Source organism: Tetranychus urticae, chromosome 2 (assembly GCF_039701765.1).
Source record: "Tetranychus urticae isolate SD_2017Ah chromosome 2, NJAU_TeUrti_SD_1.0, whole genome shotgun sequence".
Classification (NCBI taxonomy): Eukaryota; Metazoa; Arthropoda; class Arachnida; order Trombidiformes; family Tetranychidae; genus Tetranychus; species Tetranychus urticae.
In genome coordinates, this window is record NC_142959.1 from 6,855,070 (window position 1) to 6,867,342 (window position 12,273).

General features: G+C 32.6%; 5 protein-coding genes across 11 annotated transcripts; 4 read left to right on the forward strand and 1 right to left on the reverse strand.

Moving 5' to 3' along the window:
* Positions 1–338: 338 nt before the first annotated feature.
* LOC107366168 (platelet-activating factor acetylhydrolase 2, cytoplasmic) lies at positions 339–3,797 on the forward strand. 6 transcript variants are annotated; one of them, XM_089267206.1, is made up of 4 exons: positions 353–741; positions 895–1,255; positions 1,454–1,999; positions 2,307–3,797. In XM_089267206.1, the coding sequence occupies exons 3-4, from the start codon at positions 1,552–1,554 to the stop codon at positions 3,290–3,292; spliced, it is 1,434 nt and encodes a 477-aa protein (XP_089123332.1). In that variant the 5' UTR covers positions 353–741; positions 895–1,255; positions 1,454–1,551; the 3' UTR covers positions 3,293–3,797. The 6 variants fall into 6 exon arrangements, with proteins under 6 accessions (XP_015789232.1, XP_089123332.1, XP_089123329.1 ...); XM_089267203.1 differs by having other exon boundaries at positions 376–741; positions 1,036–1,270; XM_089267204.1 differs by having other exon boundaries at positions 472–741; positions 895–1,270.
* Positions 3,798–3,914: 117 nt separating this feature from the next.
* Positions 3,915–6,976, forward strand: LOC107366167 (cap-specific mRNA (nucleoside-2'-O-)-methyltransferase 2-like). 2 transcript variants are annotated; one of them, XM_015933743.3, is made up of 3 exons: positions 3,915–4,019; positions 4,110–6,382; positions 6,449–6,976. In XM_015933743.3, the coding sequence occupies exons 2-3, from the start codon at positions 4,153–4,155 to the stop codon at positions 6,523–6,525; spliced, it is 2,307 nt and encodes a 768-aa protein (XP_015789229.2). In that variant the 5' UTR covers positions 3,915–4,019; positions 4,110–4,152; the 3' UTR covers positions 6,526–6,976. The 2 variants fall into 2 exon arrangements, with proteins under 2 accessions (XP_015789229.2, XP_015789230.2); XM_015933744.3 differs by having other exon boundaries at positions 3,915–4,015.
* Positions 6,977–7,010: 34 nt separating this feature from the next.
* Positions 7,011–9,239, forward strand: LOC107366169 (bone morphogenetic protein 7). The gene is made up of 6 exons (XM_015933749.2): positions 7,011–7,447; positions 7,674–7,847; positions 7,925–8,114; positions 8,186–8,328; positions 8,384–8,551; positions 8,618–9,239. Exons 1-6 carry the CDS (start codon positions 7,255–7,257, stop codon positions 8,953–8,955), a joined length of 1,206 nt encoding a protein of 401 aa, XP_015789235.1. The 5' UTR covers positions 7,011–7,254; the 3' UTR covers positions 8,956–9,239.
* Positions 9,240–10,760: 1,521 nt separating this feature from the next.
* NHP2 (NHP2 ribonucleoprotein) lies at positions 10,761–11,315 on the forward strand. The gene has a single exon (XM_015933742.3). The coding sequence runs from the start codon at positions 10,761–10,763 to the stop codon at positions 11,292–11,294; it is 534 nt and encodes a 177-aa protein (XP_015789228.1). The 3' UTR covers positions 11,295–11,315.
* A 77-nt stretch (positions 11,316–11,392) lies between these two features.
* LOC107366165 (transmembrane emp24 domain-containing protein 2) lies at positions 11,393–12,170 on the reverse strand. The gene is made up of 2 exons (XM_015933741.3): positions 11,920–12,170; positions 11,393–11,845 (listed from the first exon to the last, which is right to left on the reverse strand). The coding sequence occupies exons 1-2, from the start codon at positions 12,107–12,109 to the stop codon at positions 11,427–11,429; spliced, it is 609 nt and encodes a 202-aa protein (XP_015789227.3). The 5' UTR covers positions 12,110–12,170; the 3' UTR covers positions 11,393–11,426.
* Positions 12,171–12,273: the final 103 nt, after the last annotated feature.

A 12,273-nucleotide genomic window follows, 5' to 3' on the forward strand; every position in this document is an offset into this window, starting at 1 on the left:
CTTTTCAACTTACACAATTACAAACTATTTTGCATAAATTTCATTGTTTTACAACCAAGTTGAATTGATTCGAATCGTGATTCAATCAAATCCCAATTTACTCATGTTTTTCTTATTAAAACTTTGCACCGGTAACTTTAATTTAATTTAATGAAAACAATACTCTGTTAATGGTCTTTAAATTTGATCATTGAACTAAACTGTAAATTTTAAGACATTTCGCTAGAATGAATAACGCTATGAATATAAATAGCTCAAAGATTAATGGGTTTATTACGCTACCGAAAATATTTACATGTGTAACCAAACAGACAAACATTGGATTTGAAGCCAAACAGAGAGAGAGGTCTTAGCAGTCCAAAACATATGATGCGAAGGAAGCTCAATAGGTGATGGGTTATTGTTTACAATGTGTTGTTGAATTTTTGCTTATAATTTGTTAATCAGTTTTACATTATTCAGACTATCTTGTCCAGATAATAACCAGTAGGAAGTTAATTATCATAATGGTTGTAAATTAAATAGAAATTTTAAATACACCCTGCCAACAGCTATTCTGAACTGAAAAGCTGCTTAAATCCATAATAAGGAGTTTATCTCATCATTACCATCTCATCAGTTTAACCAGTTGTTTATCGTTGTTTATTAGCTCTTACTCTTTAGTCAACAAATTCCATACTTCAACCATGTCTATGTACTCTTCAGCTGAAATCTTTGAATATCAAATGATGCAATTCTAAGGTGAGTTTTATGTTTTGTTTTGTCAACCTTTTTTCTCTCACCTTTTGTCTGAATCTTCTGTTTGAATATGAACAACCTTTTATCAGTTAGTTATGCCACTTATTATCATCCCTTTTCATATTATTTCATATTTTCAATTTACTTCATTCCAAGCTTGTGAAACAAATTTGTCAAAAAGTGAGAAACAGCAAATGATTTAAACTATTGTTCATCTTGAAGATAATTATTTAAGATTGTATAGTCATGTTATCTTGATTGTGTTTTATGTTTGGTGTTTTTTGGTGGTCAAAGCAGCTGTCAAATTTGGGTTAAACACGAATCTCAGATCCCTTTTATCTTATAGTCCAGTACTTTTCAAATTTCATACTTGCAGTTCATTTAAAGATTTATTTGTACTCACTCGGGCCTCCATTATTATCTTCATTAGAAACCACTTTATCATCAAGAACAACTTCTAACTTGTCTTGTTCATCTCTGCAGTTGCTTTGGAGCTGTTATTGTTGTAAACTTAAAAGTAAACCATGTCTTGGTAACCTTATTTATCTCACTTTCCATTTTTTTTGAGTGATTTCACTTTTGCAAATCAACCCATCCTTTTCAACGCTTTATCCAAGCATTCAGTGCAAATATCAATATACTTTGGTAATTGTCTAATAATAACTATCTCTATTTTCCCCTTTTATTTTTGTCACTCACTTTCGACTCATTTTAGTTTACTAAAAGCTTGAGTGATATTCATAGTTTGTTTCATTTAAAATCTGCCATTTGTGATAAACTGCCTAAAAACTGGCCTCCAAAGTAATCAGAAACATGACTAAAACAATAAAAGTTACCCGTGATCGTTGTTTAACCACCAATGGTCGTCGCCATATCCCATTGCCTACAGGACCATATCAGAATGTTGGCTTTCGTGATATAATGATTGGATTTTCTCGGATATCTGGTATAATGGTGAGACTTTACTATCCAGCAGCTGATACTGTACCCATTAAAAGTCAACATTTAATGTGGCCAAATTGGCTACCTCATGAAAATTATCGGGAAGGATTAATGTCTGTCGGTGGTATTAACTGGTCACCTTTCAAAAAAATTTTAAGATGGTACACTGGGGATGTTTTCATTCCAGCCCTACCCAAGGCGAAGCCAATGAAAGATCGAAAAATGCCATTAATTGTGTTTTCACATGGAGTAGGAGCTTGTCGGTCGAGCTATTCAGCTTTATGTCTCGATCTGGCTTCTCATGGATTCATAGTTGCGGGTAAGAAATTATTTTAACCTACTCATAGTTCATTAACAAGATGAAAAATATTCAATTTGGTTATAAAAGACGTAAAATTATCAAAGTATTTGCGCTTTGTTACAGCAAACATTTACTTTTCCTACTTTTTTCAGTCTAAAATTACAACCTTCACTTTTTAATGGTCTTTGTAGTATTTTCCTTTATTTAACAATAGACATGAAGTGCATTAACTTTTTGAAGGCCAATTATAATGGAATGATCTTTTTTGATTTCAAATTTTTGACCAAAAATTTATATTTTATTATTTCTCTTTGATATTTTTTAGCTGTTGAACATCGAGATGGATCAGCTTGCTGTACTTTCTTTGCCAAGGAAACTCGGATGCCAATGTCAGGTTCAAACATGAACATAAATTCAGTTGATGGACCTCTCAAATTTACTGACGACGAAGAAGAGGGTTATGATGAAATCGATGATCCAAATTACTTGCCTCCAAAAGCGCTGTCTAATTCAGCTATAATTCCTCACATAACAACGGACTGGATTCCCTATTTACCCATCAAAGAAGGTCGATATAATTTGAGAAATAAACAAATTCATCGGAGAGTTAAAGAATGCATCAGAACACTAGATCTATTGGAAGCGCTTAATGCTGGATATGAAGTACAAAATCTTCTAGATCCCATGCTAGATCCTACTGAGTTTGAAAATCTCATCGACATAGATTCTGCCGTAATAATGGGACACTCATTTGGTGGTGCAACAACACTGATGACACTTTCCACTGAGCTACGTTTCAAAGTAGGCGTTTGCTTAGATGCCTGGATGTACCCAATTCACAAGGAAAACTTTGAAATGGTCACTCAACCAGTTTTATTTATTAATACTCAATCTTTTCACACAAAGGCCAACCTTCGAGCCATCAAACAGCTTCTCCAAGTTAACAGTTTTGATCATCCAGGCGAGTTTTCTAGTCTCCGTGGAAATCATCATGACAAGAGCTCCAAAGGTTCAGACGATGGGGAAACAAATGATATCGAAGCCAATAAAATTGAGCGAAAAGTGGTCACAATCAAGAACACAGTTCATTACAACCAAACTGATATTCCATTTGTTATGCCTTGGGCTGTCCGGGCCATGATTGGTGCCAATTCATCTCGTAATTTTTTTACCGCACATGATTTAACTTCAGCGCTTTCATTAAGCTTTATTCATAAACATCTTGACATGGAACCGATTACAATCGAAAAGGAAGTTTTCTTAAGCATTCACAAGAAAAAGCTGAAAGAAGGAATCAAAGATAAAATATAGATAATTTGATTAGGAACAAAGTTTTTAATCTTCACGTTTTTTACTCAACCAATTGCCCGAAATCTTACCTCGTTTATGATCGACTATTGCTAACTTTAACTCTCACTCAAGTTCAATGTTCACAATTTACAAAGCTCTTCAAATAATCATGTTTTTCTAGCATTAGCAATTTGAGATGAACTTTCAACAAAATCATTTATTCAAAGTAAAATTCATCAATGAATGCCATTAAACAAATCCTTTAAACTTCATCGCCATTCAGAACATGAAGTCACAATTTTATTAATACTGAATATTTTTAAATAGAAACGACACTGACTCTAGCGATCAATATTTTCATTATTAACTGTGATTTAATATTTAAATAATTTTGCTAATCTGTAAATTTTTTACTTTTGCTATTTTTTATACTTTTTGGCTGAGATACTGTTGTTTAATGCATGATTCAATATAAATCTGAAAAGAAAAGAATCATAAATAATTAATAAAATTATCCGCTGTAAAAGTATTTTTATCATTCAATTTTTGAATTTTTTTAATGATGCAGTTATTTTCACGGTTAGGATTTCACATGTTTGTAGTAAGAATAGCCATTTTTGTGAAAAATTACTCTAGTTACTAAAGTAAACAGTATTTTAATATTGGAAAACTCGTTCGTCCTGAATATTTTATGCAGACCTGATTATGTGTTATGGGTTGATAACTTGGAAGAGTTTAATTAACGTGAGTATGTATCTAATCTAATGAACAAGATTATAAACTTAAAGTCTTATGACATTATGCATTCATGCTTTAACTTTTTTTTATTTTCTTTCAGTTTTGTGACTTTTGATAATAGCAGTCTCATTTCACTTCATGATATGGATTACGCGACTAACATCGATCAACTTTTTGATAAAAGATTCACTTTTAATCTTAAAAATTTGGATACATTGGAGAATCTCGATGATTTCTTGACTTGGCCGCCATGGGAATTTCGTTGTGGTTCATTGTTTAGACATGATCTAGATTGCACTCGAACTCTTTTAGATGATAAGGATTTAATCTCCTGGAATAAACATACCAATCGAACTGATTTAACATCTTTTGTGCTCAAAGAAATTCGTGATAAGATTCAGAATGAACTATTAACTCGAGCATGGTGCAAATTAACAGAGATTATCACGTCTTTTCCAGTGTTGGATTTAGAAAGTGAATCTAAAAAAGATCTCAATGAAGTGAATGCGTTGTTTCTGTGCGAAGCTCCAGGCTCATTTGTACATGCAGTCAATTATTACATTCAAGGCAAACATCCTGGTCTCAAATTTAACTGGGCTGCTTCAACACTAAATCCATATTACGAGCAAGTTGATGCAATCAAAACAGCAATTGGCGATGATAGATTCATCAAGCATGTGAAATTCTATGATCATTGGTTTTTTGGTGATGATAATCGCGGCGACTTGTTAGATGTGGCATTTTTGCAAAGTATTATTGATAAATTTAGAAATAAACCAGTTGATTTGGTTACTGGGGATGGTGGCATCAATTGTATCGATGCACCTGAAATTCAAGAAGAGTTATCTTTCCCGTTGATATTGCATCAGTTTTTAGCTGCCATTAATTGTCTCAAGGCTGGTGGTAGTTTCATTGTCAAAATGTTTAATTTATTCTCATCGCAGACACTTTCACTCACCTATCTAATGACTAATCTGTTTTCCGAGGTTTCATTCTTCAAACCGGTCACTAGTAAATCTGGTAATTCTGAGGTTTATGCCGTGTGTATCAAGCTACATGAAAGTAAACGTGATTTAATTGACCAACTGACTAAAACATACATTCAAAAAGGAAAGGAGTCTTTACAATCATCAATTTTACCTGCAACAATTATTCCGAAACAATTCATTGATCAATTTACAGAATGTTCCAAGTTGTTTAAAGATTTTCAAAAATTGGCTATCGAACGGAACTTAGACATTTATAATGATCCTCAAAGGGAGAAAATTTACCTTTCTCTTAATAAAACCAAAAAGGCCATCACTCGGATTTACTTGAAGAGATATCATACTTTCACAGTTTCTGATAGATTTCGACTAACTTCTGGTCAAGATTTGGATTTTAAGCACTTATGTATGTTCAAATATTATTTATATGCTCTTTTGAACGCAGTATGTAGCCAAGAAAGCTACGAAAAACGTAAACAAGATGAACAAATCAGTTTTGAAAGAATTACTGTAATTCTCAAAAATTTATACGACCGTGATGAAGCAGAAAATATTTTGAATCGTTGGTCAACCATTAGTCCAGTTGATATATCAAAGATGAAACTTACGTTTGGCTCTGGATTCAATAGGATTACAAATTCAAAATTTGTGGACAAATATTTACTTCATCTTTATAATTTGGTTACTGACTCTAGTGATTGTATGCCGGCTACAGAAATCGCATCTTCAGCCGCTAACGAAAAAACTTTGGACAGATTCAACTCTTTGATAACTCACATATTATCTGATGATGCCACACAATTCAAATACATTTTAGGACCTGAATTGAGTGCGATTTCTTCTTTAATTTCCAATAAGTTTCATCATCTGGAATCAAGAATGATTGTTAAAGGTGAAACGAGCATTTATTCATCTGAAGGTAGAAATTTTGTCATCATTGATCCATATTTTAGTCATTTGACAGAAATTTCAAATGAAAAAGGCTCTAAATCGTTAACAATTATACTACAAGAACAGGATGTTATTAAAAGTATTCTTACACAATTGATTGCCTCAATTGAATGTCTCAAGTCAACTGATATTCTAATTTTACATATGAGCTCCTGTTTATCTCGGTTAATGGTGGGATTAATCTATTTACTAACCTCATTGTTTGCTGATTTAGCCATTATTCCATCTTTTACACACACAAATCCAAACAGAACAACCAATTTTGGAATGTTGCTCATTTTTAAAGGTTCCTCTGTTGAAAATCGTAGATTCGATGTTGCAACTGTACAAAAAGTTGCAAGTAGTCTTGAAAAAATCAAGAATGCTTACGAGATGAGTCAAACAAAATACCAAAACTCTTTATTAGAGATTTTTTCTGTTCCTGAGATTCTATTGAGTAAGTTATGAAATGGTAAATAAGTCAATGACTATAAATGTTAATAATAATTTTACTCTGTTACAGATGAATCGTTTTCCAAGCTGATTTACACTGGTAATTTTGTTAATTTGGTCGAAAAAATGGAATATATTTTAACTTGATTCTCAGAAAGAGAACATTTTATTTACAAAGACAAAGAGGAAAGTTCCTGTTGCTTGATTCATTTTCATCACAAACACTTTCACCCACTCATCTAATGGTTAATCTGTTTTTCGACTTCTCATTCATTCGAGGTCACTAGCAAATCTGGTAACTCTGAGGTTTATACATTGTGAAAGTGAACGTGAGTTAATTGACCAAATAACTAAAGCATATGTTAAAAAGGAAAAGAGTCTCTACAACCATCAATTTTACCTGCAGAAGCTATCCCGAAACAATTGATTGAACGATTTACAAATTGCTTCATGTTGTTTAAAGATTTTCAAAAATTGGCTATCGAACGGAACTTAAACATTTATTTACATGTATTCGATTATTACATTGAAAGCAAACATTCTGGTCTCAAATTTAAAATGTATTAAAATATAAATAAAGTATGTTGTATAAAATTTAGCTTGTAAATTGAATTTGATCATAATACACATTTGTAGTTCGCTAGCAAGCGAATAGTGTCGCCACTGTGGCGCACCCAAATTGACATGAAATTTCCAGTAAAATTTCCAAACTCACATGGTTTCCATCTTATTTGTTTTTGTTTAATTTCATTCAATGAAATTCATTGTTGACCTTTATTTAATTTATTTTTTTGTGTGATTTAACTTTAGCTGACTACTTTAAATAATGAAACGTCAAGCCGAAACTCGATATATCGTTTGCTTGATGAATTTACAATGAAATTTACAATCAAGTCTTTCATTGGTGTCTTTAATTTGATTGAAGTTTTATTTGCATTGCAACTTTCTGGTGCCAGTTATGATCAAAGTATTGCTTACAAGCTTCTACCGGCCGCAGAAAAGCGGCAACTTCAATATCAGATGCTCAATCTGTTCGGATTAGATCATAGACCAAAACCAAAGAGAAAAGGTAAGTGTTTTTTAATGTTTATTTTTGTGATTCTTATGCTTTGGCGACGAAAATACTTCGTTCTTTCTTTATCCGTACCTTTATCTCTGTGTGATGTCCCATGGTGTGGAATGATGAACAAGTTTACATAGTTGTTTGGTTCTATTCATAATTTACCTTATTTTTTTTATTCTGCAATCATTTACATCCAATTGTTTCTTCTCTTTTCTTTTCTACTCTGTTACAGATTTGTTTTCATCCGTTTACCTTCAAAATTTGTATCAATCGTTTTTCAATGAAGAAACGGCTAATCTTGATTGCGATGATTCTCATCCTGTTATCGTTGAAGGCGAAGTTTTAAGAAGAACAAGTGTTAAAGCTCTTAACGAGTCAGATGTAATTGTCAGCTTTGTTAGTAAATGTATGTTGACTTTGGCGGGATTTGATTATGTGATAACTAATTTGTTCTCTCTTCTTTTTCCTTTCCTTTCTTTTTAGTTCCAATACATGTGACGCATGTTGGACATGATGAAGAGTCTGATCTCTGGTTTGATACAAGGGAAATAGCTCCAGGCAGTAAAGTCTTAAGTGCTGAGTTACGATTGTTCCTAGGCGCAACTCGTTCTTCAACTGCAATATTTGATCTCCTCAAGATAAATATTGATATGATCACTGATCTTGATAATCAGTGAGTTATCTTTGTGAAACGAGATTTATCAATTGTATCATATATTAATATGTATTTTATCCCGTTTTCAGGCAATCTCGCTTGATAGATTCTAAAACTTTTTCTTATAAACAAGGCTGGCTAATGTTTAATATCACTGGTGCCATTCAAGAATGGATTGATCATCCGTTAAGCAATCTCGGTCTTTATGTGACTGTATTCTCGCTATCGACTGGTAAGTTGTATTCACATTTGCCAATTATGAAAACTAATCATCAATCTGATTTCAGGTAAAGAGCTTGACCCAAAGGACATTGGGCTAAGTGATCCTATTGAAGATAAGCGACCTTTTGTTCTTGCTTTCTTCGAACGCCAATCCCATTTGCTGCATCGAAAAAAAAGAGATACAAAAAGTAGTGACGAAGTGACTGCTCTTAAACCTCATAATCCTTATTATGGTAAGTTAGCATAGTTAATATTTAATTTTAATGATTACTAGATTTCATTTAAATTTTATTCTATAGATTTTACGGAATTCGTTTCAAGCCGCAGTTGCCAAAAAAAGAGCTTATATGTTAGCTTCAAAGATCTCGGGTGGCAAGATTGGATAATTGCCCCCGATGGATATGCAGCATTCTTTTGTGATGGCGAATGTTCTTTCCCACTCACTGCTCAAATGAATGCCACCAATCATGCCATAGTTCAAACACTCGTTCATACAATGGAACCAAACAAAGTGCCTAAAGCTAATTGTGCGCCCACCAAATTGACTTCTATTATGGTTCTCTATTTTGATGATAATTCTAATGTTATCCTCAAAAAGTATAGGAATATGGTCGTTAAATCCTGTGGATGCCATTAATTAAATCAAAATTATTTATTTTTTTAAAAAAAGTAACTTTATGAAAGCAGTCAACTATGTTTTTATTGTAAATTATGAATCTCATCTCAATTCATGAATCTATTGCCGTTTCTTCATTAGTTACAAATCTAAAATCTTATTAGTCAATTTCGTTTGATTTGAATCAATTGTATTATTTTACTTGACTAATTTCTTCTGAATCATTTTACTTTTAAATTTGAAGCAATCTCATCTGATGTTCACAATAGAAGAAATTTAAAAAATATTAAAATATTTGAATAAAACAGGCTCGTCTGAATTTCCTACAGCCATCAATTTTACCTGCAGAAGCTATCCCGAAACAATTCATTGAACGATTTACAAATTGCTCCAAGTTGTTTAAAGATTTTCAAAAAATTGGCTATCGAATGGAACTTAAACATTTATTTACATGTATTCGATTATTACATTGAAAGCAAACATTCTGGTCTTAAATTTAAATGGGTTGATTTATGCTGAATTCATATTACGGGTAAGTTGATCTCATCAAACAGCAACCAGTGATGATAATCGAGTTGTTTTGTTTGATCTAAATTTTGTGTTTTGTGTTCAATTTAAGAATAAATTCGTTGATTTGGTTACTGTGATGGTGGAATTGTATTGATGCACCTGAAATTAAAGAAGAGTTATCCTTCCCGTTGATGTAATATCAGTCTTTAGCTGCCATTAATTGTCTCAAGCCTTGTGATTGTTTTATAATCAAAATGTTTAATTTATTTGCATCACAAACACTTTCACTCGTCTATCTTTTCAAAGCAATTCATACATTCCATGATTATTATACACAGCAATGGTTATTTTTTCATTTTATTTATTTTAATCATTTGCTTAGGACGTAAACATGATCTTCCAGCAGTCTCCATTGATGTAGTCATTGTTAAATCACTTGGATTGGATTCTTTGTCAGCAGTGTCAATAGTTTGACCTTGTGTGGTGTCGTTCAAAGCGATTGAAAAAACTCCAGTTTGTTGACTAACTTCATCATTTAATTGTTGAGACGAATGAACATTTGAACTGTTTGATCTTTTTCCGGCTGATAATGAATGATAAACAGAAACCATGGATGAACGCACTTGATCTATTCCAGCACCTCCACTACACATTGAAATTATACAGCAAACACAACACCAAATGAAAATAGTTATAACTATGACTGCTATCACTATAATGAGACCTGTTTGAACACTTGTCAAGTCGATGTCAGATTGTTGATCAAAAATTGATGACATTTCGGGTATCAACAGAACCAGATAAGAAAAACATGAAAAATAAAGCAATTGGAATGTTCAATTAACATACATCGACCAGTCGCATCCTTATGCTTTGTTTAATTGTTATAATAAAATCAATATATCTTCATTAAAAATAATTTTTGAAGCAACCGCCATTATGGGAAGGCGCAAGATAAATCATAATTTCGGTGATCATTGAATTTTGACGCCACTGTTGTAATTTAATATTGATTTACTATTAAAATCGATAAATGGTTTAAATAATATCAGTAGCTATCCGTAACAATTGAACCTGTTTTATCAAGTTTGACATATCCGTATAGCGATTGAGGATTTAGAGTAATCCTAAGGAAACTTAAGATTTTTGGTCGTGTTGCTAATAGCAACTGAGCATGTAGTGTGGCCTATTGGTTTTCCAGTAAAATTTCCAAACTCACATGGTTTCCATCTTATTTGTTTTTGTTTAAGTTCATTGTAGACTTTGATTTAATTTATTTTTTTGTGTGATTTAACTTTAGTTGACCACTTCAAATAATGAAACGTCCAGCCGAAACTACAGCTGATGAAGTTCAGGATGAATCAGCTTTAAAGAAAACACGCTTGGATGAGAATGGTGATACTACCTCGGATCCAGCGAGCATTGTGAATTTGGCCTATGAAGACAAGTTAAATTATGTTTCAGTTATTGCGAAGCCAATGGCTTCTAGAAAGATGACCAAAAAGCTGTTGAAACTAACCAAAAAAGCTGCAAAGAAGAAAGGAATTGTGGCCGGTTTAAAAAATGTCCAAAAACAAATTAGACGGGGGGATAAAGGTATCATTGTCATTGCTGGCGATGTAACTCCAATTGATGTGATCAGCCATTTACCTGTTCTTTGCGAAGAAAATGATATTCCATTTGCATTTGTTCCTCTTCGTTATGACATTTCTGCTGCTATGGGTGTTAAAAGACCCTGTGTTATGGTCATGATTCGCAAGAATGAAGCTTATGATGAGCTGTATGAAAGCTGTTTAACTTTAGTGAAATCACTGCCATTACCTTCTCAATGTATTGAACAAGTTGAATAAACTATTTTTTCACCCAAAAAAGATGATCAAAATTTTATTTTTCAAATTTAAATACTTTTAATGCATTGATGAGTAAAAATTGAAAATAAGATCTTAGATACCGTGGAACACGTTTTTATTAGAAAAAAAATTTTAAACCACCCTTCTTACCTCGAAGAATCGTTTGAGGTAAAATACTTGTCCTAAAGTCATAGCAGATAGAACTATTGCTTCGAAAAAGGCCCACAAAACAACCCTTGAATTAGTTGATTCATTGATTGATCTATGAATCCTATCTCTAACAGCCATATATTCTTGTTCATGTTTAACGCTTATTAAAGCAGATGAAAGTTCTTTAATCATATCCTCCAATTTATTGTGTGAGGTATCATTGTCTGGTGTCTCTGGTTTCGGTGCTTCACCAATATCCAAAGAAAACATAACAGCCTTAGGAGTCATAGTAGACATGGCATTGCTGAAGCAGTAATGATAGACGCCATCCATATGGGCTGCAAAAGTGTATTTACCAGATGAAACTCTCTCTTCTTGGTGGACAACTTTATTATCAGGACCTATATAGTTTAGTGTGATGAAAAAAATATCAATGAAAAAAGTCTTGCAGATATAAAATAATAGATAAACTCACCGGTGATTTTAACATCGATATCAAGGAATCCACCTTCAACTACTTCAAACATTAAACCCATTTTAGTACCACTTGTTACCCTTTCAAAGAAACATTCCTGTGCATGAGCATCAATTCCAATGTAAAATCCAAAAGATAGACTAGGAAGAACACTAATTAGAGCAAGCAAAACTAAATTGTTGACCACCATGATTAAGTAATTGCTCAATTTATTCAACAAAAATAACACTAAACATGACAAATCTGACAAGTCAACAAAATTAATACAGTTTACTGAGTTGGCGTTAAAGTATGCTGTAACCAAATCAACAAGAGTGAGTTGTAGTAGCGGTAAATTTGAATATTTCTCAAAAC